This window comes from Triplophysa dalaica, chromosome 8, assembly GCF_015846415.1.
Source record: "Triplophysa dalaica isolate WHDGS20190420 chromosome 8, ASM1584641v1, whole genome shotgun sequence".
NCBI classification, from domain to species: domain Eukaryota; kingdom Metazoa; phylum Chordata; class Actinopteri; order Cypriniformes; family Nemacheilidae; genus Triplophysa; species Triplophysa dalaica.
In genome coordinates, this window is record NC_079549.1 from 2,478,664 (window position 1) to 2,506,504 (window position 27,841).

General features: G+C 37.3%; 4 protein-coding genes across 7 annotated transcripts in view; 2 read left to right on the plus strand and 2 right to left on the minus strand.

Annotated features, from left to right (window-relative positions):
• The window catches only part of itga6a (integrin, alpha 6a), a 24,346-nt gene extending 13,070 nt beyond the window's left edge, over window positions 1–11,276 (plus strand). The window contains exons 6-26 of one of the 2 annotated variants that reach the window (XM_056754705.1): window positions 169–382; window positions 492–685; window positions 1,359–1,453; window positions 1,790–1,917; window positions 1,988–2,077; window positions 2,169–2,230; window positions 2,546–2,715; window positions 3,865–4,008; window positions 4,113–4,228; window positions 4,336–4,495; window positions 4,807–4,890; window positions 4,966–5,045; window positions 5,409–5,486; window positions 7,316–7,418; window positions 7,523–7,699; window positions 7,786–7,887; window positions 8,023–8,133; window positions 8,214–8,312; window positions 8,607–8,732; window positions 9,669–9,790; window positions 10,095–10,235. In XM_056754705.1, the coding sequence (XP_056610683.1) occupies window positions 169–382; window positions 492–685; window positions 1,359–1,453; window positions 1,790–1,917; window positions 1,988–2,077; window positions 2,169–2,230; window positions 2,546–2,715; window positions 3,865–4,008; window positions 4,113–4,228; window positions 4,336–4,495; window positions 4,807–4,890; window positions 4,966–5,045; window positions 5,409–5,486; window positions 7,316–7,418; window positions 7,523–7,699; window positions 7,786–7,887; window positions 8,023–8,133; window positions 8,214–8,312; window positions 8,607–8,732; window positions 9,669–9,776 (2,441 nt within the window). In that variant the 3' untranslated portion in view covers window positions 9,777–9,790; window positions 10,095–10,235. Of the gene's footprint in view, window positions 1–168; window positions 383–491; window positions 686–1,358; window positions 1,454–1,789; window positions 1,918–1,987; window positions 2,078–2,168; window positions 2,231–2,545; window positions 2,716–3,864; window positions 4,009–4,112; window positions 4,229–4,335; window positions 4,496–4,806; window positions 4,891–4,965; window positions 5,046–5,408; window positions 5,487–7,315; window positions 7,419–7,522; window positions 7,700–7,785; window positions 7,888–8,022; window positions 8,134–8,213; window positions 8,313–8,606; window positions 8,733–9,668; window positions 9,791–10,094 lie in introns of both variants that reach the window. The other variant, XM_056754704.1, reaches the window with a different exon arrangement.
• On the minus strand, window positions 10,997–16,144 carry LOC130427329 (plasma membrane ascorbate-dependent reductase CYBRD1). Its single transcript, XM_056754706.1, has 4 exons — window positions 15,695–16,144; window positions 13,669–13,877; window positions 11,995–12,149; window positions 10,997–11,852 (listed from the first exon to the last, which is right to left on the minus strand). The coding sequence occupies exons 1-4, from the start codon at window positions 15,879–15,881 to the stop codon at window positions 11,591–11,593; spliced, it is 813 nt and encodes a 270-aa protein (XP_056610684.1). The 5' UTR covers window positions 15,882–16,144; the 3' UTR covers window positions 10,997–11,590.
• A 501-nt stretch (window positions 16,145–16,645) lies between these two features.
• Window positions 16,646–22,902, minus strand: dcaf17 (ddb1 and cul4 associated factor 17). Of its 3 annotated transcripts, none has more exons than XM_056755827.1 (15): window positions 22,794–22,902; window positions 21,820–21,954; window positions 21,632–21,735; window positions 21,416–21,497; window positions 21,091–21,224; window positions 19,913–19,991; window positions 19,740–19,829; window positions 19,549–19,656; window positions 19,332–19,437; window positions 19,041–19,183; window positions 18,592–18,701; window positions 18,342–18,429; window positions 17,792–17,872; window positions 17,255–17,410; window positions 16,646–17,174 (listed from the first exon to the last, which is right to left on the minus strand). In XM_056755827.1, the coding sequence occupies exons 1-15, from the start codon at window positions 22,809–22,811 to the stop codon at window positions 17,058–17,060; spliced, it is 1,551 nt and encodes a 516-aa protein (XP_056611805.1). In that variant the 5' UTR covers window positions 22,812–22,902; the 3' UTR covers window positions 16,646–17,057. The 3 variants fall into 3 exon arrangements, with proteins under 3 accessions (XP_056611805.1, XP_056611806.1, XP_056611804.1); XM_056755828.1 differs by lacking the exon at window positions 22,794–22,902 and adding an exon at window positions 22,377–22,395; XM_056755826.1 differs by lacking the exon at window positions 22,794–22,902 and having other exon boundaries at window positions 21,820–22,534.
• On the plus strand, window positions 21,944–27,841 carry mettl8 (methyltransferase 8, methylcytidine). The gene is made up of 10 exons (XM_056755829.1): window positions 21,944–22,070; window positions 22,572–22,727; window positions 23,596–23,687; window positions 23,778–23,989; window positions 24,112–24,161; window positions 24,330–24,390; window positions 25,284–25,423; window positions 26,604–26,710; window positions 26,856–26,921; window positions 27,008–27,841. Exons 2-10 carry the CDS (start codon window positions 22,591–22,593, stop codon window positions 27,163–27,165), a joined length of 1,023 nt encoding a protein of 340 aa, XP_056611807.1. The 5' UTR covers window positions 21,944–22,070; window positions 22,572–22,590; the 3' UTR covers window positions 27,166–27,841.

Consider the following 27,841-nt stretch of genomic DNA (forward strand, 5'->3'; position numbering starts at 1 on the left):
TAGAACCGTAATAGAAAAACACATTTCTGTACTTTATCAGGTGTAGTATTTCCAGTGCTTGTTTGTCTGTGTTACTCAGCGGCATATTTGAGTCATTTCCTTTCATGAACAATTAGTTCATTTTAAAGCACCCAGTCTGTTTAAACTCTGATATCTCTCTGTACGCAGGATTCTCTCTGGATTCCGGTCACAGCATCACAGAGAAAGGAAAGCTCACCGTTGTGTCTGGAGCGCCGAGAGCCAATCACAGCGGAGCCGTAGTGTTTCTCCGGAAGGGAGGGGAAATGTCCACCATGCTCACACCTGAACACATTCTGGAAGGACCAGGTCTTGCATCCTCATTTGGATATGATGTCGCCGTGGTGGACCTGAATGGAGACGGGTGAGTCAGCTCTTGATGCTTTATATGGAAAATGAGTGATGTTTATTATGCGAGGGTACGTTTCCTCCATTGGGAGCGGGCAGCTTAATTGTGTGGATTGTCCTTACAGATGGCAGGATGTTGTGGTCGGTGCTCCGCAGTTCTTCCAGAAAGATGAGGAAGTGGGCGGGGCTGTGTATGTTTACATCAATAAGGCTGGCAAGTGGAAGGACGTCAGTGCTACACGGCTGAACGGAACTAAAGACTCCATGTTTGGACTGACTGTAGAAAACATTGGAGACATTAATCTGGATTCCTTTGAAGGTTGATTGCACAAAAACTGTTTTTGATCATTTGTCACCCTGGAATGGTTCTATCTTCATACTTAGCAATTTTGAGAGATTGAGCTTCAAATTTTTTGCACACCGTTTGAAATTGTGGATGAAACTTTTTCTTAAATAGTCACAATATGTACACAACTTAAAGAAAAATAACATCACAAAATGTAAATACGTTGTCACAGAATAAAATATGTGAATAGCTCAATTTTTACAAAAAATGTCAGATAGGAACGTTTAAGTCCAAGGCGACGTATTGTGTAGTTTAAAATGCTAATTTATCTTAATTGAAGTGATAGTTCACTCAAAAATAGAAATTCTGAAATCATTAACTCATCCGCATGTCATTTCTAAGCTGTGTGACGTTCTTTCTTCCTCAGAAAACAAAAGAAGATATTTTGAAGGATGTTGTTAACAGGCACCCCTTCACTTGTGTTGATTTTGTGTACCTACAACAGAAGTGATTGGGGTCCAGGGCTGTATGGTTACCAACTTTCTTCAAAATATCTCCTTTTGTGTTCTACAGAAGAAAAAAGTCAAACATAGTTGAAATGACAAGAGGCTTGGTAAATGATGACAGAATTTTCATTTTTGGGTGAAGTATCACCTGTGATGTAATATTTATCAATATGATTTTTGTGTTTTCTTTTGTCCGTTAGATATTGCGGTAGGTGCTCCATATGCAGACTCAGGGTTTGGAAGTGTGTACATCTATCACGGATCTGCTGACGGCATCAATACTAAACCAGCTCAGGTTAGTGGAAATCACTTGGGTTGAGCTGAAATCTGTAAAGGGCTTTATCAAATCTATTTTCGAACAAACCAAAATCGTACCGTCTAAAAGGTTTTCCATATGTGAGATCGAATACTGGCGAAGAAATACTTCTGAAATGTTTGATCAATTCCATTTGGTACATAGCATTACACACAGCCATTAAAACGAGTGTCTAAAGTCTAGTCTTTGTATATGACATTCTTATTAAATAACTTTCTCCTATTGTCTATTTTTGTGGTCAAATAAATGAACAGTGTTTATAAGTAGTCACAGATATGATACAGTTGTACTTCATAGATACTTACACCTTTGCAGATACTGGAGGGCAGAAAGCACAACATTAAGATGTTTGGCTATTCTCTGGCCGGAAATATGGACCTTGATCAAAACTATTATCCTGATCTTGCTGTAGGCTCTCTCTCTGATGCCGTTTTCATATACAGGTACTGAACGTTCATTTCTCGTGTCTAGGTCCTTTAATCTGATGTGTAGTAACATCCCTGTCGTCTGCAGGTCCAAACCGGTCATTAGCATCAAAACAGACGTCAAGGTCACACCGAAAGAAATCGACTTGATGCAGAAAACATGCGGCAACAGTATTTGGTATGTGGAGCTTAGACATTTTTTTGAATCATGTGCCGTTAACTTTGAACATCATGAACATTCATTTTCATCTTGTTGTATTTTCAAACAGCTTGACTGTGGAAGCTTGTTTCTCATACAAAGCAAACCTCCCCACCTATAACCCCAAACTCAGTAAGTCTGTTTACAATCTCTTTAAAGTTATTCTATTGATGGAGAGGCCGTCCTGTATCGCTCCAATAAAAGCTAACCAACGCTTTTGTGTAGGAAACAAAGTCTAAAATCCTCAAATGTTAATGTTAGTTGTTTTAGCTTATTGTAAAGCTTGATTATCTTGTTTTAAATCACTTAAATCCATCGTGAGGTCCCCTTGGAAGTGGAGACTCCCTAGCTGGACCCGACCCCCTGGTCGACTAACACAGTTTAAATGGTTGCTGTGAACAAAAAGATCTAAAGCTCACAAATTCTACGTATTTATTTGTCTTCCAGCCATTGCCTACACATTCGAGGCAGAGTGGTACCGCAGAAAGCTGGGACTCCCACCTAGAGTTGTGTTTCTGGAGAAGAGCGAAATGGATCAGGACTTCCAGTCATCTGGCACTTTGGAGCTACGGGGACAGAACAAAAAAGCTTGTTACAAGACCAAACTCAGACTACAAGTAAATAAAGCTTGTTTGCGTCTTTAAAGGAGTAGTTCGCTATATAATACAAATGTCATGATAAATCACTCACCCACATGTCATTCAAGCCATCCAGCAGTTCTGTCGGAAACAAATTGAGGCTTATGAGGAAAGCTTTCCAGGGTTCTTATCTACATAATGGGGTTTAACTGTTGGCTAAGGTCCAAATTTCCATTTCATTGCAGCTTTGACAAGGCTCTACATGACACCAACCTCTCAAACTTTTCATTGTAAGGCCCTTTTGTGAGTGGTTTGCGTCCCCCAACCAAATATTAATCTTAATTTTAGAATTTTAATTAAACCAAGAACCTACTCAGTGATACAATGCTTAAATGTCAATTCTTTTGGATGGTGGTCTTATTTTTCAGATTTTTGGTTGCATAAAATCTATTATAAATTTCGATATTTCATAAAGTGCCACAAAATCTGTGCCCGCCCCCTGGATTCCTCTTGGGGCCCCCAGTTTGAGAACCACTGGTCTATATGGCTTGCTCTGCCACGGAGTGCCTCCATGTAGCTCGTCCACGACTTCACGTACTCTGTATAATCACGTTGGAAAGGTCATGCGTGTAAGCGGAAAGTTCCGACTCAGTATTTACCAGTGTGGAGAAAGAAGACCGTTCAAGAGTTCTTGGATGTTGAATGCATTGATATTGTTTAAAATGGTCAGTTCATGTGCATGTCAGAGATGTTTTAATCTTTTGCAATCTACGTCACACGTACCTTTTCCAACGTGATTGCGTAATAGGGAATTTTTGGGTTATCTTGGAAAATGACTTATCGTTTCGCTCGACAACACCCTTATTCATCGCCTGGTGTGGTGTAGAGTCTTCTGAAGCTGTGATGAAAGGGAAATTTGGACCTTAACCAAAAGCCCCCCCGTTGAAGTCCTTATATAGATAAGAACCCAGGAAAGCTTTCCACATGAGCCTCAATTTGTTTTTCGACAGAAGCAATAAACACACACACGACTTGTATGAGATGTGGTTGAGTGAATTATCACGACATTTTAATTTTAAAGTGAACTGTGTTTTTCTTTTTATGTTGTGTTTAAGAGACTTTCTCTGAGCTATTATTAGCGACGTGTATTTTGGAGTGATGAGTGGGATCTGTATGTGATGGTTTCAGGAAGGCATCAGAGATAAGCTGAGAGCAGTTCCTATCGAGGTCTTTGTGTCCATTCAAAGTGCCAAGAGAGGGAAAAGACAGAGCTCCCTGCCACAACTAGTGCCGATACTGGACTCCACCGTGTCAAATAAGAGCATAACTGAGGTGCGTACAGTTTTGAACTCTATTGCTAAAATGCATTGCGTTGAACAATGATGTATGTTAAGGAAGCATTGGGCTGGTTTTTAAAGGAAAGATTTGTGGTCCAGGTGAACTTCTTGAAGGAGGGCTGTGGCATCGATAACATCTGTCAGAGTAACTTACACCTGCAGTACAGATTCTGCTACAGAGAGACCAACCAGGATGTGTTCCCTCCACTGCCGCTGTGCGTAGCCGTAAATCAACGCCCCGAACAAACCCTGTATGATGCATCAACTGGTTTTCGTGTCGATTAAAAGTGTGATGATGAGAAATGTTTGATTGGTCACTCAGAGAGAACGGCGTTCCAGTGATCTCTTTAAGCGATCAGAAGGACATCGCTCTGGAGGTCAAAGTGAAGAACCGGAATGGAGATGACGCTCATGAAGCCAAACTGCTGGCGCATTTTGACGAATCTCTGTCGTACTCTGGATTCCGATCTCTTCGAACTACAGTGAGTATATATATTTTAAACAAATATAATACACAGAAAAGTATTTAGCCTAACTAAATAACATAACTTTGCTAATTTAATGTCTTAACATAATATTGCTGTGACAATAAGGTTGTTTCAATATTTAAATAGCTTCGTGTACACATTTAGTATAAGGGGGTCCCTGCTCCATGTATCTCTCATCTAAGGGGTCCTTGCCCCGAAAAACGTTGAAGACCCCAGTCATAAAAAAACATGCCTTTCGATGAAATGACAGGTGGTTTTCCTCATTCTGGAGACTGTGATGTGCTACTATGCCTGTTTTTCTATAGGATAAGCATGTGATCTGTGTGGCCAATCAGAACGGGTCTCTGGCAGACTGTGAGCTGGGAAACCCATTCAAACGAGATTCAGAGGTCAGTCAAGGTCCCACACATGCCATAAACCTGTGTTTTGTTTATATTTATGTTCATGTGTAAATGTCTTTGTAGGTAACGTTCTACATCATTCTGAGCACCGGCCAGATATCCCTCGACACCAAAGAGGTTGAGATCGACCTTCAGCTGGAAACGTAAGTCTGATGTCACATGACGATATGATATAAATCACTGTTCGTTTTAAGCTTACACTGATGTTTTCATGTAACTGCTACAGTAGCATGAGCCCGTTCACACTCTTAAAAATAAAGGTGCTTTATGATGCCACAGAAGAACCTTTTTTGTCTAAATGCTTCCATAAAGAACCTGTAACGTCCGAAGAACCTTTCTGTTTCACAAAAGGTTCTTGGTAGCTTTCGTATTTTAAAGAGGTAAGAAAGAGAGAACTAAAAATGGTTGTTCTTGGCATCGCTGTGAATAACCTTTTAACAGCTTTATTTTTAAGAGTGGAAGTAACCGAGTGCCGAATGTGTATTGATATGACTGTTCTCACGCAGGACGAGTTCACAGGAAGGGATGAGAAAAGTGAAGGCAAAAGCAAGAGTTGTGATTGAACTTCTGCTGTCTGTGCAAGGGTAGGCACTTTTTGACATCTTATCTTCTGGAAATGCTTTATATGACTTCAGATGATAATCGTAATGGCTCAGGAGAAAGCAGCACTCTTCTAATGGATCTGAGAAGAATTTAATTATTCTTTAATCTTATATTGAGATTGCATTTCATCTGTAACTCTAAAGAGACACAAGATTATTAAACAGTCCCTGCAGAATTGAACGCATGGTCAAACAAACTCCTTTTCCATATAATTTGACAGAAGAAGACGCACCATGTGACGTCATCACATCGCACATTCTGTCAAAACCTGCTTCAAAGTTCAAGCAGACATGCTATAGAAGGGAGATAGAAGGCCCTGTAACACTTCAGATATGCTAACAACATCCATTGCCATCTATAAAAAAGTCAGCTGAAGGCGTAGAATTAGCAGTTAAACAACACCCAATTCTTAAACAACACACATGGAAACAACACAAAGCCATCTGATCTATGAAAAAATCTGTCAAATTTATTTTGTTGTCAATTAATCGATTCCTCAATTCCAAGGCGTTGAGAACCGAGAGTGGAATGGATTCCATTAAAGGTATCGACTCCTCTTTAAAAGACTTTATAAGCACAAGCCCCGCCCCTTAGCTGATGTCATTGGACAACTAATTCACATTAGTTTGAGGAATGACTTAAAATATTCTGCATCCATAAAAGCAAAAGCTTTGTTTGCACACACAATGCAGATATAATTACACACATTTAACAAATCATATAAGTACGTTTGCTTTTCAGACTGACTATAAACGGACCGTCTTCTCTTACTCTCTACCGATGAGCTCAGTATGTGGGTGAAGAGAATTACATGTATATAAAGCACAGTCTCATAGATAAACAAAAAGAACTTTTTCAACACCTGTCTGCACTACTTGCATTTCATATTAATATTGCTTACATATTTTTAATACAATTTACTGATTGTCGATTTGTCTATCTATATTCCTCCAGTATTTTTGTGTACACTGCTGAAACTTTAAAAATAGTGCTTTATTTTTGGAAACAGCTGGTAAATTTGATTATTAATGATGTTATTATTGATACATTGGAATTGCAGGACAAGATCGACATATTTGGTTAAGGTTTTTGTTATAGAAACAATAAACAATTAATACATGTAAAAAGTGACAGCTTAGAAAGCTGTATCGCATTAAAAATGTGTTCATTTCTTTAATAATAAATAAAAATCTGTAGTAAAACAGGGAATTGAGCAGGAATCGAAAACAGCTGCTAGAAATCGATTCTTGGAATCAATCCTTTGATTCCCAAAACAGGAATTGGAATCGACTTCAAAAAATTCTGAATCAAACAGCCCTACATGAACCCATAAACGTTATCGCAGAGACATTTCCACAACCATAAACATGAAGCGGGCATTAAAGGAAACGTGATTGGTTGCTTGACCTGTCAGTTAAAATGGCCTCTTGGGCGGCCTTAAACTTAAGGTTTCCTGACCTTCAGTATGAATCTGCTCCATGCCTTTTAATCAATGGAAATCCACAGATTATGTTTTCACAGGTAGTAGTTTAAAAGAAGAACCCTATTTGCCAATTCAAGAAGTACTTTTGTACTTTTTTCGGTAAAAGAACCCTGCAATTTGTGCAAAATGAAGCATTTTTGGCCGCAGAAATGACAAAAAATCTCCGCAAAATCCTGTGGGGACTGATTAAAGTCATTTTGATCAAAGTTTTTGTGCACTTTTTTGAAAGAGTGGATATATATAAATTTCTCAAATTAAAAAAATATTACTAGTGTGTAAGAAATGTTTATGTCTGATTGTTATTTGTGTCTTCTTGCTGCTGTTCAGGTTGGCCAGACCATCTCAGGTCAATTTCGGAGGTCAAATCAGAGGAGAGAGTGCCATGAAGTCAGAGCAGGACATTGGCAGCGCGATTGAATATGAATTCAGAGTAAATGCTGAAATATACCCGAGAAATCTCTACTTTATTCAATGATTTATAAAATCTAAGCTTTAAACTTAAAACCCCGAATGAGATGATTTTGGGTTTTGCAGGTGATCAACTTGGGGAAGCCGCTGAAGTCCTTTGGAACGGCTTCTCTGAACATCCAGTGGCCCAGAGACAGCTCTTTGGGGAAATGGGTGCTGTATCTGATGAAGATCAACACCAGAGGCCTGCAGTTAGTCACCTGTTCACCTGAGAAAGAGATAAACCCCCTCGGACTCAGTGAGGTAACCTGTCATTCCAGAGCGTTTTTTTTGCTCAATCAAATGCAACTTTAACAAAATGAGGTCACAAATATCTGCCGTACTTTCAGGAGTCCACAACAACCAGAAGAAAGCGAGAGCTTGAGGAGAGGAAAGCATCGGAAGGGAGTAAAATATCTCTTTTTGCTGACAAACGCAAGCATAAGACGCTGGTAATGAGATTTAGTCCTTTGGATTTCTAATGAATCAATGAATTCATTTGAATTTATTGTCATTGCTAAGAACTGGATTCTTAGAAACAACATGACCAAAACGAATTCTGGACTGAACTTGTCTTTATTATCTAGTCATGCACAGGAGATGCCAAATGCGTGGAGATCAAATGCCCCCTACAGGGCTTGGACAGCAGCGCGGCCATCATTTTAAAGTCACGCCTGTGGAATTCAACTTTTCTTGAAGTGAGGATAAAGAAGTACCGTTTGGTTTACTTGAAGTGATATTTCTCCAAGTGTGTTATAAAATGTTCTCTGTTAAACAGGATTATTCAAACTACAATTACATTGAAATCATGGTGAAAGCTTCCATCAGTCTGGATGTTTCTGCCACCAACATTGTGTTGAAGAATCCTGCGACACAGGTACTGCCGTCACCTTTCTTACTACAACACAGATTTTATGAACAATGATACTTGCATACTGTATGTTTTTTATAGAAAATGGGTTAAAATGTTACATATTTGTTATATTGTGATGTGCGTGGAGCCGGTCACTCTTTTGCTTCGGCAGTTCTTCCCTGAATCAGATTGTATGCGAATCGTCTCACTATATGCAAAAAAATATGATTATTATTATAGCAATATATAGTTGTGCTGAGTGCTCACCGTGTCAGAGTATTTTCCCATCGCTAATAAGTTTTTACTGTACATGCTCAGGTGAAACTGACCGTGTTTCCCGAGGCAACGGTGGCTCCGTTCGGTGGAGTTCCTTGGTGGATCATTCTTGTGGCCGTCTTAGCTGGAATCTTAATGCTGGCTCTCCTGGTTCTCTTACTCTGGAAGGTAAATTTAAGACAGATTAAACAAGTCAGTTACATGCTGTGATCTACCGGGGAGAAATTTCTGGTGGAAAAAGGATTTTTCACATTGCTCTTGTCTGTTCTGATTGTTGTAAAGTTGTAATACTGGAATAATCAGACGATGTTGGTTACTCTTATATAGTTTGATATTTTTATCCATTACGCTTTAGAGAGCCAATAAGATATTTAGGTGCTACTTACCTTTGGACACATTTTGAGTTGATGTCACTGTATAAGGCAACAAAATATCTAAAATACAATTGCTGATTTATTTTTAAGTTAGCATAAGTATGTTTCAGCATAATAGGTTTAGCATTAATAAACAACAGATAGTATGCTTTTTAAAATAAAGGGAAATTTGAACACTTTCTGGTATAATGAAAGTGAACAAAATATACCAGAATATTCTGCTGAACAAAAAGGAAAATGTTTGCAAGGATGTCAGCTAACAAACAGATATCATAGTATTCATTTTCTTTACCATGGCAGTATTGGGGGATGAGATTTGTTTGGTTTACTGACATTCTTCTAAATATCTTCTTTTGTGTTCGGCAGAACAAAGACATTTTTGCCGCTTTGGAACAAACAAGTTTGAGACAGAATTTTCATTTTTGGGTAAAACTATCCCTTTAATAATCTTGAAAGAACCTTAACACTAGTGGTTTTACGTAATTTCTAATTGATTTGAAATCTTTGCTACTTGATACTTGATTTGAGTGTTATGTACTTGAGTGTAATATAGTGACATTTAGACGCTTTTAGAGTTGCCTTGGTGCCTTGGTTACAAACATGGCGGCTCAAACACTTCCGGTGGTTTCACCTCCTGGCGCTGGTTTAGTGTTCTATGTGTATCAGTGTCTTTAGATCAAACCTTACCGTGACCTGTCTGCAATGACCCCTGAATTTGCCCCCTCTGTAGTGCGGTTTCTTCAAGCGGGCCAAGAAGGACGAGTATGACGCCGCATTTCAGAAAGCTGAGATTCACGCTCAGCCTTCAGATAAAGACAAAATGTCCACTGAGGCCTAGTTCTCCTCACCCGGGTAAAACACGACCGCTGCAGCAGAGCTCGTGTCTGCATGACGTGTGGCCTAACTATTCACTAACTCATCTTTTGCTTTGACAAAAGGACGGGAAAGACACCCTCTTTCCAGACCACGCGTCGCTGACTTTTGTTGTGTATTTTCGCCAGTGGATGGATGTGCTTTTAAATGTGCTGATCTGTCAAGCATGTCTTGTCCTTCACCGCCTTTTGCGCAAAGCTCACAAACGCAGCGTGATTTTTTCGCTTTTCATTTGAAAGTGACGCTTGGTTTTTAATGTGTCTTTTTGTTCTTTTCCCATCAGTGTGGATTTTTCAAACGCTCGAAATATGAAGACAGCGTTCCGAAATATCACGCGGTGAGGATTCGTAAGGAGACGCGTCTCTTGAAGGACGGGAAGGTCATGTTAGATCCCTTGGAGAAGAAGCAGTGGATGACTTCATGGGATGAGAACGAGAGTTACTCTTGAGACCGTCTCTGCATCCGCTGTGGACCATTTTGCATCAGGCATCTCTGATTGGGAAGGTTTCGGAGACGGCTTGTGACTGTTGAATAGAGACATCACATAATATATGATGGACATGGAGATGACTTTTTACACAGCCATGTGTTTCTGAAGACAGAGAAATAACAGAGCGTCAACTCTTGGATTATCTCTGGGCCTGAAACCTCTCCCTTAAAACAATTTTTGTATATTTTTGAAAGATGCATGGGATACCGAGACTGAATTGTCTTGCTTTTGTTTGTAAATATTTTACAATGCAGTTTATTTATTTTTTCTCGCAATTTTGTTGTAAGATGCCTACGGTGCATGGACTGGCCAAAGACTATTTTTGGATGCCTTTCAGTAACTGTAAATGGGAATCTCAGGCAGGAAGTGGAAATAATCAGAAAGTCACTACTGGTAAAAACATACATTGATTATTTAGTTTAGGCTAAAATGCATCAGCTGTCGCTATTGCAGTGGTTTACTACTAAGTTCAGAGATTTGTGACAGCATAAAATGCTTCCAAATATCTGTTGTCTTTGAACTCCGTTGGAATTTGGAGACAAATCTACTCTTAAATCTATTTCTTCCCCCATTTTCACAATTTTCTTTAGCTGATTCTTTGAACCTACTGTCTTCGTTTTATTGACATTTGGATGAAAGATCGGCACATTTGTTAAAGATATAGGGCATACAAACAAACAGATGAAGATACAGTATGACAAGGTACAAAACATTTTATTGAAATAATGACACCATCATTATTTAAGAGGAAAACACCAAAAAATGCAAAAGTAAGGAATGATTTAGACCTTTTATACAAAGAACATCACGTCAAATAAACATTTTTCTGTAAATAAAGCATAAATCCTAAATATACAGATCATTTTATATAATGGAAAATGTTTCTTCTAACAGAAATGATAATAAAAACACTTGAACACATTTGCAAACCTAACAAACTAAGTGTTATGTGTTTTAAATAAACAAATGAACTGGTTTTGACTGCTGCAATGACGTTCTTAACACTGATTAAAAAAATGTGTTGAGTCTTGATATAGTGCAAATATTTAACAACTTCTAGATCAAATGCAAGCTCTAAAAACAGCAGTACATACACAGATGGATCTCTATCAAACAAACACAGATGTCAGATTGAAATGCCCTTCAGAAACTCAAAATACATTCTTTTGCAATAACAAAGATTTCAGCACTGTTTAAATGGAAATACTTAGTGTAGTATAAGAGCTCTTCTGTATTCTACATAAAAGAGTATAGTTTGCAAAAAATATTTTGTGTTCGCTTGTTTTGTATTATTCAGATTCTTCTGTTTTTCCGTTACGTCTGCGAGTCTCAACACTGGACTCGGGGTCGGATCTTGTGGCAGCGCCCACTTTCATGTCCTCTGGACTTATGCTGGAATCGCTCAGGGCTTGCGTGACCTGTTCTTTTGGCCTTTTCCAGGAGGGCCGACTAGCGATCCAAAGTACCAGACCACCAAAAGCCACAGTCAGCAGGCCAAGAACATTAACCAAAATGGCTTCTGGTGGAGAGTCTTTATAAGCGGGACTTTTCCTGTGAGAAAAGAAAACTGTGGTTACTGGCAATTATGACCGTTACAAAAAACACAACATACTTTTTTAAGCAACACTGTAGCCCATGATAACATTATCTTTCAACGGGTTGTGACAGACCAGCTCTCTGGTGCTCCACTTACAGGGCAAATATGAGTTTCTCTGTGAAGCCCATGAGAGCGGTGGCGATGACGCTGGTAAAGATGAACAGACCAGTATAGATGTGAACAGGCATTAGAGCAGCACGCACATACACTGGAGTCGCAGGTATCAGGAAGACAGTGATGCCCATAACTATCTGTTTCATGAAAGAGTAAAAAATCATCACACATGAGAGACCTCTCACAACAACAACAGTTACAATGTAATATATTGCAAACCACACAATGAACACAGTTCTGTGTCTTTTTGACCCTTTTAAGTCAGAAAAGACAGAACTTACTTTCTCATCAAAACATGACTGCCCAGAGATCATTTACATATCACTGCTGAACCCTTGTATCTCCATATTGCGTGGTTTAATTTTTTTGCCATTATTACTAGTCGCTCTTTATGTTTATGAAGGACTAAAAATGACTTAAGTATAAATAAGTTAATTAATAAATGAATGAATACATGCATAAATAAGTATAAATAAATTAATGAATGAATGAATGAATACATGCATAAATACATTAATGAATAAATAAATACGTGCATAAATGAAGAAATAAATTAATTTGACACAGAAATAAATAAATAAATAAATAGATAAATACATGCAGAAATGTATAAATAATTAAATCAATAAGTAAATAAATTCATAAATAAATATGTCAAAAATATCAACTTTGTATCATTTTTGTAATACTACATTTACTTCTGTCTTTTTTCAATACTTGTACTTTCCCCTTATGAACAGAAATGCATTGTGGTTTCAAGGCGTGATCGATTTACGCAACCATAAAAAATGCAAAAGAGGCGTTATGAGTTTGTGAAATTCCTAAGTAGAGTAGAAAACACTTCATGGCCGCCATCTGCACTTTTTTTTATTGCCACAGATACAATACAACAGTGCTACATTACTTTGCCAGAGATAAAGAAAGAAAGGATTTTTAAGTGCTTTTAAATTATTACATGTTTACATTGCTTTTTTTGTTATCCAAAAATGATTGATAAAACGTAAAATGTTTGGTTTACATAAGGCACACTTTGTTTTATGTACATGATATTCACATAATATAATAATTAACTGTATAACATATTGTTCGCAATATGCACTTAGCGCTACTCATAAGTAGTAACGTGAGGTCATGTGCAAACAACCTATCCCGCATTGAGAAGAACCGCCAACCTTGTTAACATACGGAGACAGAAATAAATAAATAAATAAATGTAGAATAAATGTAGAAATACAGAAATAAATGTAGTAGTACAAAAATGATAAATTAATTTAAAAAAATCTTGCATTTTGTATTCATTTATTTATTGATTTAATCATTTACACATTACTGAATGTATCTAATCAATTTTTGCATGCATTTATTTATTTAATTATTTATTTCTGCATTTATTTGTTTAATAATTTATACTTGGGTAGTATACAAAGTAAATGCTTGTCCACTTTGACAACACAGTATTCATTTAAAAACTAAAGTGGTTTTTGCATTTCCTGAAAAACAGCCAATTTGGACCTACAGGGTTTTAGTAGGACACATATTTTCCGACATATGCAACAAAGACAAACAGTGACAACAGACTAAATGCAAAAAGAATGCTACAAAAGTGTAGGACAAGCTCTCATGTGTTTGTGTGGTGGTGCATGTGTGAAATCTTACCTGTACTGAATAAAGTATAACCGCAGCCAGTCCCACCCAACTGTGCAGACTGTACATGTTGGGGATATTCTGTGCATTGTGAAAATCAAACACGGCCACCAGAGAAATGACAGCCAGAATGAAAGCCAGAACATTGAGCCCGGCGTGAATAAACTTCATCATCTGCTTACTGCACTTCCAGGTCCATGGCAGCCGGTACACCACAATCGCTGAAGAATAAAGTCAGGCTTAGTTAAACAACTAAATGCTCATATCAATGCTTTAGGGTGTGACGCGTCCACTTTATAAGAATTGTTGTTTTTGACAGGTGTCTTTCTCTGAATTTACAAAACATAAAATTAGGGATGCGCGATATGTACATTGTTGGCCGTTAAAGATAACTGATAATTCTTTAACATAGGAAGCCGATAACCGATATAAAGCGGATAAACAGTCTCTAAATATTAATATAAAATTCCCTAATACTGAACCAAAAGTCAAAAAGAGGACAACTGCTTTTATTTGAAATGTCTGTCTGGAGAAAACAAGGTAACCATTAGTTTTCTTTTTTCGCCCTGAAAATCATGTACCAAGACTACTTTACACTAGTTAACGGTAACCTTCAAACTTTTCTGGTTTATTTTTTATTCAATAAACAAATTACAGATGTTCGTCCTGAGCGCCCTAAGTTTTATAATCGGCCGATACGATAACATTAAAAATGACCGTTTATCGGCCGATACCAATATGACCGATAATTTATCGTGCATCCCTACATAAAATGGATTTATTTTGGATTACTGTCAAACAGAGTGTTCTTACAGTACGCGTGTAACACACGTCCATGTGTAACACACGTCCATCTTATGAAAAAATTATTTAACAAAACAAACTTTAAATAACTTTAAGATAACGTAAACCAACATTACTATGCATGCATGCTTTTGTAGTCCAAATTTAACTTCCGGTACACATCCGAAAGACTAGAGTCCCTGTTGATTATTTCTGATAACAAGCAAAAGAAATAAGTAATTTACAATAGCTAACGAGTAAAAAGTATAAAATTTATATAAAAGTTTTATAAAAAAGTTGTTTTGGGTTACCAGTAGAACCTTTACAGCTAAAATTAGATGCTACAAAGTTAAAGGACCCTTTCAACAATTTTTTTAGTTTAATAAAATTAACATAGAATAATTTACATATTTTTTACAAATCCATTACAATATAAATAGTTATTATTAGCCATAGCCAGACCAATAAACAAAGACCTAGGGGGGGTTGCATGAACTTCTTACAAGTTAGTCACCTAACTTTTTCATGTCAGGTAAATAAAACGAACATTGGTCTTATTAAAATATGAAAAGTAAGACTGACTAGTCCTCACTAATTGCTAGTTTGTGAGAATATCTGTTAAGACAAGCGGCTATTTATGTTTATGCAACTGCCCACTGAACTTCCTGAAGTTACTCTCGAGACATGCGCGTGCATCTGTTGTGGATCGAAGGAATACAGCTACGACCGGAAGTGATGCAAAATCTGGCCATAAAATTACAATAAATTGCATTAGCTAACGTCTACACTTACACCCTAAACCTAGCCTTACAATAATAAAAACATAGTAATGAACTGTTGTCAGCGTGACCAAAATAATCGTGTATTGAAGTGCGCATGCGCTGTGGAGCTGCATCCTTCCAGCCAAAACAGCGTGCATCTTCAAAATGTTGTCAAAGTGAGTGCGACTACTATGTAAAACTGAGTCAGCTCACTAAACTTTAAGACACGGATCTTATGTCAAAACTTATCTAATAACGACCGAAGAAAACTTTATTTAGACTGCATAAGTGTTACGCAAAGATGTGAGAATAACACAATATCCACATCGAACGTACCCATCTCATTTTAGCGTTACGTTCTTACGTAAGTTAAACATCTAGGTGCCGTTTTTGTTTGTCGCATGAGATGATACAAGTTATTGTTCCTTTACAAAGTAAAAAACGTGTCCGCAGTGTTACAGGTTGCAACGGCTCGGAAACGGCAAACTTCTTACCGATTCCCTGAAGAAAAACAAAGCCGATGATCATTAACAACGGGTGCCAGTTAAACTCCGCCGATCCTCCATCCCAGCCGAGCCCCTCTCTGAAGTGTAAAACCCATAATAAAACACACACAATCGACAGAAAACCAACAGCTAAAGCCAGAGAGAAGAAAACGAGAAAACGCTTGTTCTCCATCATCGCAAGCGGCGTATGACACAAAGTATCGGGATTCGGAAGCGCAGCTTGAAGTTACGACACACGGTCAGACCGTATGGATCCTCTTCTGCACTTTCATACCCGAACAAGAGTGATTCTGTCTCAAATCTTAGTTCGCAGACTACTTGGCAGCATTGGAGAGACACGGGAAGCCTGTGGATGTCTCGAGTAGACAGACAACACACTAGATGTGCGTCTCAATTCGCTTATTTGTTCACTATTCCCTATAAAGCGAATGCTAAAAAGTCCACAAAGTTGGGATGAAGTGAATGAAAATGAGTGAACTCTTTCGTACAATGACGTCATATAACCTCGAGGACATTCGTCATTACGCTTATAATGCACCTGTGTGGCATGATGGATTGTTTAATAAAGTGGTTAAAAAGTAAATGTTACCTTATGTGTCATGATTTTGCACTCGTTTTTCATTCATTTAATCTGTTCATTCGCAAAAAGTAGAAAATATCTGTAAACAAGAAAGTATAAACGTGCATTCGTGGCATTAACCTGATATCTATGGCATTAACGCACACTCCCACTATGAGTGAACGAGGGCGCATTGGATGTACACTCAAAATCAGAATGCATTGTGGGTAAAAAGTAGTGGACGAATATAGGGAATAAGATTTTCACTCATTGGGACAACACTACAAAATGGAGGACACCTGATAGTGCCCTATATAGGAGATAGGGGGCGAATTCAGACATAGCTTAGGTTTTAAAACACAGACAGACATTCCTTTTCAGTTTTGTAACTCACTTCAATTCACTTTATGCAACAAGAGAATCACTTACACAACAATGACAAGGAGGCTGTGTAGTTACATGTAAAGGTTTCAAAGTAAAAATTAAAGGGAAAACATATCAAGTTCATAAATGTGTTTTTACAATGTTCAGTCATTCTGAAATCATAATGGAAGCATGGAAATATTTCATATATTTAAACATTATTTCTCAAAGACCTTTTCCAACAAACATGAAGGTGCTGTTGGTTAATCATAATTTTGTAGATTATATCGTTTTACAATTTTGTGATAAAAAAAAGTGTAAAATTAACAAAAATATATTATTGTCACAGAAACAGGTTCCTTTCAAAACACAGAAAAATAAACCATTTAGTACAATTTTTTTTGCAGTACAGTACAATAAAAATTGAAATCAAGATTCATCTGAACGTCTTTTCATTTTATAAACATCGCAGCTGAAAGTATTGCCCTTATCTTGGACCGTGTGAATAATAGTGTCTCTATCAAAGTACACCTCGTGACTGTAAGTCTAGAAAAAATAAAGAAGATGTCAAATTCAATAGTCATTCAAATAAATGGTGTCTACAACATTTCATGTGTTACACATACCACATCCCAGGGTTCCTTTAGGGGAACTCTCTTCATGAGAAGGCCATTCTTGTTGTCATGGAGACGAAGATAAGCCTGGCCTTCACTCTCAGTGTCAGTGATTTCTACTACAGCCAACAGATCGATTTCATCTTCATATTTAACCATCCTGAAAGTCTAAAAATAAAGAGTAAAAAAATATTTTAAAATATTAACTTTATTTAATTTTCATTTGATTGATTTTATTACAGTTTAGTCATATAGTGAGACTATATGGGAGATCTTCACAATGGGAGATCAAGTAGTCTATTGTCCTACTATGGGAGTCAATGGTGACCTATGCGGCTTAGTTACAAACTTTCATTAAAATGTTTTCATTTGTGTTCAGCACAGCAAAGAAATGTATACAGGTTCCTCTAAATTTAAGTCTTTTCCTCAGTTATAGTGACATTACACTACGTCTCGTTATGTTGTAAGGAAAGAAAATAATGGGTGAAAATTTGAAAGCTAATAAACAACATGAGAGATTTTTTCGCTATTAGTGTGTGGTAGACTGACCTCTTGTCCAGGGTCATCATCCAGAAGTTGGAATCTCCTCCTTACTGTGCGTCCAGAAGAGGTCACGGTCACCTCAGGGACCTGTGAGAAAGAAATCATCCAAAAGTCACCTCCAATGGGCTAATTGCACAAGATGGCGCCGATGAGCTTTTGCAACGCAGAGTCCGCAGTTGAATTTCCTGTCATATATCACTATCAAGTTGTTTTGGCTTAACAAAGAGGATCTGTCATATCGCTTATATATTACTTCTTATTTTTTATCTAAAAACACCCATATTTTCCGGCCAAAACTCCTCTTCTGCAATAGTGTTATGCGACCAGAAATTACCTTGCCGACTCTGGCGTCCCAAAAGGTCACCAGCGCGATCTTGTGCAACAAGCAAATACCTAATATCAGGTAGGTTATTTTTTATGCTAACTAAGAGGTTTTAAAATAATACAATTATGATGTAAACATGAAGCCTAAATGAAAAGTCTCAGAATATTCCAACAGCGTTCTAATGCTGCTACGTTAAACAGAACTGCCAATGAAGCCAGAGAAAACAATCACATTATTGTCACGAGCTGCAGTGATAGAGAAGTCTGCGACTATCTCATATTTCCAGTCACATCCTGGGTCGGCCGTGATCTTTAGCACACTGAAAAATTGAGGAAAAAAACAGTTTTATTTGACCTGTTCAAAGGTTTAGGTTAGATTAAAACTATAATCAATATAATTTATACAATTAAGGCTGTGCTATATTGTGAATATTGGCAAGGCTTATAACTCCGGACAAAACGTTGTTTTATGATCGACTCACTTTATTGTGCTGGGCCCAGCATGAACAATCCTGCCGGAGTCATCTGGGTGAAAAAAGATCCAGTCGGCCTCCAAAGAGTCAAACCTCATCTCTTGGACACCGTTTTTTGCCTGGTGAACAGATGACATCAGTGGATTAAACTGAGAACATTGGAAAAGTACTTTCTTTTCTTTTCATGTACAAAGTGTATCTTTAAAGTTTTCCTTTTCAGTGCCAAATCACAGGGTTCAAATATGGACTTTAGGCCATTAGCAATTACACAAAAGTAAGCGGGTTCGATAACACCACTATACCCATAATTCTTTTTAAAAGGACAATGTTCCTGTGATGAAATGTTAGGTCTGTCACTGCCTATCCAGGCTTTAGAAAACAAACAGCGTGGGATTCTTTGAGGAGTCAAACTCCTTTACATTAACAAATCTATATTTGTATCTAAAGAGAGTAATCACCAGCGTTCCATCTGTGATAGAGCAGATATGATGGGTTCCTGAGTGTCTCTTATGGTTAGGGGTGTAGATGTAGTGCCAGGGATGACCTCCGATCTGAACCCCGCTCTCCAAATATGACATCTCAAACAAAACAGGAGGACATTCTGTAGAGAAGAACATGTGACAGCTCACTTTAAATGAACATTATAATATGCACTACACACTGTTTGGCAGACGTCATATTGATGTGTCATATAAACGTGTTTTTGTAATTGTTTTTAGTATAATATAACAGCAGTATAACATACTTACCATGAATGTGAATGTTGACTGGAACGCCAAAGGGAGCTTCACCAACGATTCCTCTCACGCCGTTTATGTCCCACTGCTGTCCCAGAGACAGTTTCTCAACTCTAAACTGAACAGACAACAGAACATTACATGTGAAATAATGATTTGACATTGTCTACGCAAAAAACAGTGTTAAAGTCAGTCCTACAAAAAGAAAGACTCAATTCGGTGCATTTACCTTCTCAAGAATGTACTCGAAACTGTAAAGCTTGACGTGTTTGGAGCTGTGTGATATAGCCAACACTCCCTGTGACAGCAGGACATCCACAGCTGTTTTCCCAAAGATCTACACATAACACGTCCCTTGTATTCATTTTTATTTAAAAAAGAATGCAAAGCTGTCTATTGAAGTGTTAATGCACATATTACTTTTTTACTAATCTCCAACATTCCCACAAAATCCAGAGGAAAGACCCGAAATATGGCCAGGCGCATCAGGATGTCATTATCAACACACGCCTACGCAGAAGAGAGGAAGACTGAGTGTGAGTTACATGGAATGAAACATAATGCGCAGAGATGAGCAGCCATAAATGCCTGACCTGTCGTTCCAGAACTGTCTGTTTGTTTTTAATGGATTTGACATAGAAAGTCTCCTGGCATGAGTCCCAACCCAAAGATCTGTGAAGAGACAACTTAAATTAAAACAATCAAAAGACACTTTTTCACAGATAGCAGCATTAAGGGCCGTTCACATTATAACGATATAATTATAATTATAACAATAACTATATTAACACACCAGCGGACAGTAACAATAACCTTTATTTTGTACCCAGTCACTAAACTGAACGTAGATGACCTGTTGCTGATACTTTCGTTTTCATTCCTAAACGTCTTTTCTCCAAAATATGACCGCACAGGCTGGATGCTCTCTCTGAAGGTGCACTCGTGTCCGGGATGTAAAGCATATATTCAGCCAGCTTGCTGACTTATAAGCATTACATATATAATATCACACCGTAAACATACCGCTTTCCAACCACTACAGTCTTTAATTCAGACATAAACCCGAATTGCAATTACCAATAGTCATTGGTTATCCACCAGAAACTGTCTGACAGTATGTCTTATCATTGGTCGGCAGGAAAAAAATCGTTCTGAATGTAATACCAACGTCATCGTTCTCTGTATATTATCATGACAGTTATGGTGTGAACCCCACAATTCCAATAGTATCCTGAAATAATAAAGATTTTTAAATAGTTATTTTTTATAGTTATCGTTATAATGTGAACAGCCCTTTACAGAATGTTCCTTCATATTTCTCTAGTGCGATTAGGCAAACGTTCATCATATTCTGCTTGAACATTTACGGCAGCATTTTATTGCAGATATTATTATAATTCATTTTTATAAATTGTTTCTATATATATATATATATATATATATATAAATTTTATTGTAAACTCTTCTATTTCTACATTCTAGATTTATACCGTTAATTACATTTTTGGTTTTTCACATAGCGCTTTTCACAATTTAGCAATAGTAAGCTTACAGAAAATGCATTTAATACTAGAGAGTAAAAAAGCAGTGTAGACATTAGGAAAGAACTGAAAGAAAGCAGGTAAATATACGGAATACCTGTTAATACAGCTTACATTGTATTATTTCTCATTTTTCATAAGATGTACATGTAGTGACAATAATAACTATAAATAAATCATTTTCTGTGGGATTGTAATTGGATGTGATATATCTAGTTCTATTAAATCACCTGAATTTCAAACGAGAGGAGAGGAAGACATGCTCTAGGTATTTCCCCGTTTCTGCCGAGAGCCGATATAACCAGTCTTTTGTTAGAGCCAAAAGAAATGGCTTCTGGTCTGATGCTTTGGGCAAAACAGTGTCCTGCAAAAATAAAAAGTCATCATTGCAGATATTTCTCAATTAAAGTGTGTGAACGGTTTATGTGTCTGCCATTATTGTATATTCAGAAAAGTCTGTATTAGTACACCTAGGTGTAGTGTGTGCCTTCTTTTTACATTCCCAATATGCAGTTAAATATCAGATTTATATTACAAGGAAAGTAACAGACTCACCAGAGGACACTGGCACAACAATGCATCTTCAATCTTTTCTGTTTTGGGGAGCTTAAACAGAAGTTCCGGCTGAGGCAAAAGACTGTGATTTGAAGGAAAAATGCAAACAATGACTGGAAACAAATTGTAACATTTTAAAATGAAAAAGTGCTCTGTTGTAAGTTGTTGGTTAAGAAAGTGACCGATCAGAGTAAGAGATCAGGCGGCGAACTGTACCTGCTGTAACAACACCTGTAATTGTCAAAGTATATCCATCCACTTTCATAGAAAATGAGGGACTTGGACGTCTTTCTCCAAACCTTTATAAATTCTGTGTCATCCTATAATGTAACATTTGTATGAATTAACACCGACAACATTAACAAATCAACTGTAAATTGCATTAAACACCGTTTAATACCAACCTGAAGCATAATATTTCTAAGTATCTTGAGATTGGAACCAAGTAATTTGCCAATGTCATTGGAAGAGGTGCCATTTGATCTCGAGAACAGGAGACAGCAGCTGTTCTTACTGGTGCGGATGCCCGCGTGGTGGCGCTGCACGCGTCGAGCCGGGAGCGCACACATGGAGGAAGATACAACATCTAAATTACACTAACTACCATAAACCTGAGCGGAACAATCTTCACAAATATCATCTAATCGGATTCAGGGTAACACAAAATCTTTTCTCTCTTAAATACAGACTTTGATGTTGTGAAATATCTTATCCAACACAACAGTAGACAGTTAACTAGTATAATGCAGAATATTCGCCTCTTGTGGATTAAGTACTAATAAATAATCAAACTTTGCACACATTGTTGCATATGCAAGCCGCCTACTGTATGTATAAACAAAGCATAATGTACAGTTTAGCGTGAAGTTTTGCTACAATGCTAACTGCTCTTTTCCATAGATTGTATAAATCATGATGTCAGCTACTTCCGCAACCCCGCTTTTGTGTTAAATTCACACACAAAAATTCTGCCTCCTGTTGTTGCTGTTTTGTTTGCAAGTCAAGCACACGTTTTCCATCTGTTTTTACATAAGCGTCCGGGTTAACGTTCAGCGATGCAACTATTGCATGCTGGGATATGTAGTTTTTGTACTTTACATCGCGGTATAACGGTTTAAAGGTGGCTTTATTAGTTTTATTTCTCTCATACGGCCAGTTTCGTTAAATGTGGAGGGATGAGAACGTTCTTGAAGCTGACTGTCCGAGCGGTGGGATGCATTGCCTCCAGGCTTTACAGTGGAGGAAGACCACCGGCCCCCTTAGGTGGAAGGATCCTCACTAACCCTGATGACGTCTTTCAGCATAACATGTGGTACAGGGTTATCATTGACACATGACAAGATTTTGTTTAACATTTACCAAAAATACATTGTCTTACCTTGGTTGTTAATACCATGGAGGCAGAGGATGTGCCATAGGGAAAAGTTTATAGACACTGATGGGGAAAAAAGTTGATCTTGCAGTTCAAAAAATCTCTCAGACAAAGGAGGTCCAGGTGTGAAAAAGTTAACTTTATTTGCTCGAGTCAAACAAAGTTAAGATGATTCCAAGTCATCTTAAAGCCAAGTGTTTTTAAGCCTGTATTTATAGTATAACTTTTGAAAGATGATTTGAAAAAAAGTCAAGGCAACAAGGTACGTATTAAAAGTAGCATACAAGGTCACCTCATATGAAATTATTAAAAACTGGTGGACCATGTCTGTGTCTTATCTGTAAACAAGGCCAGAGGAAAGTACCTAGGTTTTTCGTGTCTCAACTTCATGAAATGAGGTCTCTTAAACATGCTTAAAATGATATAAAGTGCATTTATCTGAATAGTCATTGCTAGGTATATTGTAACATTTAATCATCAAATCATCTTATAATTAGTTAGAATGTAAATATCTTTGGTTAAATGTGATTTCAGATCATTCTACTTATACACTCATGTATACAAATTTTCCTATGGATACTTCTTAATACTGCTTAGGTATGTCTTAGAAATATAATAACTAAGTAACAGTGAATAACAGTGCCCAGTGCATGTAAAATATATCTAAATATATCTTGTCTGTGCCTAAAATCACTCAGAAATTACAGCATTTATTGTTCACTTAGACAACATCTACAACAAAATAAATGGAAAAGTATTGAATCAGTGGCGAAGTGAAATGAATGCTTGTTCTTCCGCTGTGCTTCAGGGATCACGTGCAGTGGACTGAGGAGGAGACAGAGATGGCCCAGCAGAAGGCAGAGGAAAACTCTAAACATAAGATCCCTGTAGAGGAGCAAAGTATGTATTCAAAACCCCAACAAATGAAGAAGAAGTAAGCATGTCACTCATAATCCTTTTTTTTTACTCACGTTTGGTTTGTCCCATCAGCCAAATATGACAGAGACGCGAATAAATATTGGGACAGATTTTATGAGATGCATCACGGCAATTTCTTCCGAAACCGGAGCTGGCTCTTCACAGAGTTCCCAGAGTTACTTCCTCCAGACGTTGGAGGCATTTGTAGCTCAGAGAAAAGCTGTTCCAGTCCTCCAATCTCTGCCTCATTCCCCGGACAGCACGCTGATTTAAGAATACTAGAGGTGCTGTAACCTATATGCCATTTCTTTACTCCCACAAATATAATCATAAGTTACACAAATGTAATATTTTCCTTCTTGTGCGGTGAAAAGACTCGGGTTGATAGGCATTGTGTTTTGTGCAGGTAGGCTGCGGTGCAGGTAACAGTGTTCATCCCATCATCAACACCATCAGGTACGTTTAGAATTTATTTTTAGGGAAGACAGTTTTTTTCAATTCAAGAGTGTAGCTCGAGTTTTCTTTCTTAGTAGACTTCAAATAAAAATGCTAAATAAAATGCTTGAAAAGTTTTTCGTTGTTGTGTTGACATTGTGTTCACTCAGTTTTGTTGTCAATCTGCAGGGGCAGTAAGGCATTCCTGTACTGTTGTGACTTTTCATCTCGAGCTATTGAGCTTGTCCAGGTAAATCACTGTCACACGTTTCTGCTCTAAATGAAAAATTGTACCGTCACCAACCTGCCAGTACATCACACATAGCCCACACGCTGACACGCATCACAGACATTAGTGAAAGCTTTGGGAATGTACGAAGATGAGGATCCGTTTTAATGGCAGCTGATTAGTCGTGTGGGGGGTGGATCTGTCTTGTGGTGCTTGATGCTTTTTGGTATGCAGAGACCTTCTTCAAATGCCAGTAGCTGCATGATGATGAAGGGGAAGTGACATTCATTGCATGCTGACAGCTATCCATACAAAAGTAATTTCGCCACCATCAGTATGTTCTTTAAAATTGATTAAAAGCGTCTGATTCTGTTTATACTTGACATACTTTTTTTTATATTCTAGTTTTTTACATTTTCTGAAAGAAATAAAGTCAGAATAAATGGGCTTGTCTAAGCACGCAATACTTATACCAACAGCAAAAAGATCCCTTGATTTCGAAATTATGTTATATATTAACTATATTATATATCAAACTATTTATCTTTTAGGTTAAGCAAAAATAAATGAGATAATTTTTAATTAATTTTAATTTACATGAAATGTGATTGTATTTCAATAATCATCAACCAAAGTGTTAACATCTTTAAAAATAAATAAAAATGAAAATAAAAATAAAATAAAACGGCATCGTAATATCATGATACAACATCCACAATTTTTTCCACCAAGGCATCCACCATACTGCCCCAGTATTCATTAAAAACCTTCCTCTCTATTGTAGCACAAAATTGTTATATAATGTCTTATTCAAACAATTCAGTTTTACATCATCACAGATACCGTGCAAATATAAGAACGGGTGAACTATTTATTCAAGGTGTTATAACAATGGCATGTTTTTTTCCTTATAGGGGCACCAAGACTATGACCCTGCAGTGTGTCACGCTTTTGTGCGGGACATTTGTGACACAACATCCCCGTTTCCCTTCCCTCCTGGAAGTCTGGACATTATTTTGGTGGTCTTTGTGCTCTCTGCCATCCACCCAGCACGGTATGTTAAAGTCACACACACTTATTTATTAACTTACGCAACAGCAGAAAGCACTCTCCCAGCATGCACCTAATACAGAACCCACACAACTGTTCACACAGTCCATTACTACTACTGTTACTGCCTTTGTTATAGCAACCGTTTCACATTTATCTTACTGTGGTATTCTTTAGCCAGGCAGGAATACATCACATAGTGTAATTCATTCTCACTTTAAATAAACAGAAACATGATATTGCCTTTTTTAATAATAAAAATGAAGCGTTATAATTTTATTATTGTGTTTCTTTATTGTGGGATTCATTTTAATTCATCAAAAAAACAAGGTCTTTGATAAATTAAAACATGATGGAGATCTCTTCTGACTTCATTTAACTGCAAACAAATGTCAAAAACATGAATTGTAGCTTTGCAAGTTGTGATTCCGGGTCAATTTGGGATTACTGGAGATCTCTTCAAATATAAACACTGGGCCAAGAACACTAAGCCAGCTCTTTGAAAGGTGCCATGGAAAATTAACCATGTGCAAGTGTTTGACATTGTCAGTTTGCATATTTTCCTCCAAGGGAATTAAGTGCAGACATAATTCCATTGAGCTGGAATTTTAGTCTGTCTGCTCTTTGTAACTATATTGTCTTGCTATGGCAGATGTGAAAAGTCTTGCTACCTGTGTCCGTCCTGTTAGAAATTCAACAAATGTTTTCACATGATTTTATTGAGTTTTTACTATCTGTTGTTTTGTGCTTTTCACAATATTTGAAAAGCACGTTTTATAGAAAAAACGTATTACAAAACCACTTATAAATGCTTTTGAATAGTAAATGACAATCATACTTAGTGATAATTCACCCAAAAATTTAAATTCTCTTGTCATTTCAAACCTTTATGACTTTCTTTTTTCCACAATACATGAAAGAAGATATTTTAAAGAAAGTTGGTTACCGAACAGCCCTGAACTCCACTGGATCACTTCTTTTGCACAGACTCAAAACCATGCTAGTGAATGGGGGCTATTTAACAACATTCTTCAAAATATCTTCTTTTGGGTTCTGCGGAAGAAAGACTGCTTTGAAATGACCAGAGGGTGGATAAATGATGACAGAATTTTCATTTTTGGGTGAACTTTCCCTTTAATAAGATTAACCCGCTTTAAAAGCTTAACTCTGGTTTCCTTTTTCAGAGCTCAAGGTGTGGTGAATAGTTTGGCTGGATGCTTGAAGCAGGGGGGAATCATGCTGTTCAGAGACTATGGCAGATATGATCTGTCGCAACTAAGATTTAAAAAAGGTGATTTTGTCTTAACTGCTTCAAAAAAAATGTCATTGTCCCTGTTTTTCGACCCAATGTTTGGTGTTAATATGGAGGGTCTGTGTGATCGAATTTGATTGATGTTTTTAATGCTTTTATAAACATGAATGCCTCGTTTCTGTAGGTCAGTGTTTGTCTGACAATTTCTATACACGTCAAGATGGAACCTGTGTGTATTTCTTCACAAAAGGTAGAAATGTTTTAGCACGTGTTTCTTATATTCGTATGGCATGTTGGTTGTTAAGCCCTGCCCTAAAGCTCTGTTTTGTTTGACAGATGAGGTTCATGATTTGTTCTCTAATGCTGGTTTGGAAGAGATTCAGAACTTAGAAGACAGAAGACTGCAGGTTAACAGAGGAAAGAAGGTGGTAATGCACAGAGTGTGGATGCAGAGCAAATACCGGAAACCTTATCGGCTTTCATCATCTGTCTAGCAGACATTGATGAGCTTTCTGGCATAAAAAAACCTATGCCTTGTTATGAAAACAGTGAGAACACTTGTCATGAAGACTTTTCAAGACTGAACGGAATCTTCTTTGTGATTTGTCAAGCATAACAAATGATCTAGCAGACCTTATAAAAACTTCCTGAAAATATTACAGATGTTGATAAAACGATATAAAAGTATTTTTTTAATTGCTGCCATGTCTTTATGGATGTCAGAGACATTGTTTTTGAGAAAGAACTGACATCCCAAGTATGACCTAAAGACTACATGTACGCAATACACCTTGTAGACCATTCTAGTATAAAGTACTTCGGAGTACACAATGCTACCATTGTATTTCGTTGGTTTTTATTGCAACACAAGTAAAAAGAGCAATTTAAAGGGAAACTATGTATACATAAGTAGTATTGTTAAAAAAATATTTTTTATTCTGTCCCTGATTGCACACGACATCTGTGAGATGTCTGTAAGATGTTTATGATTTACAATGGATGTAAAACTGCTCTTTCTAAGATGTTTAGTAGATGTTTTCCAGATCTTTAGCAGACGTACATGTGCCAGCTGGGGTAACTCTAAATGTTTATACTTTCATGAGGGGATGTATTGCCGTGGTGTATTGCTATCTGTTTTATTTGTAATGATTTAATTGTGTGTACTGTCCG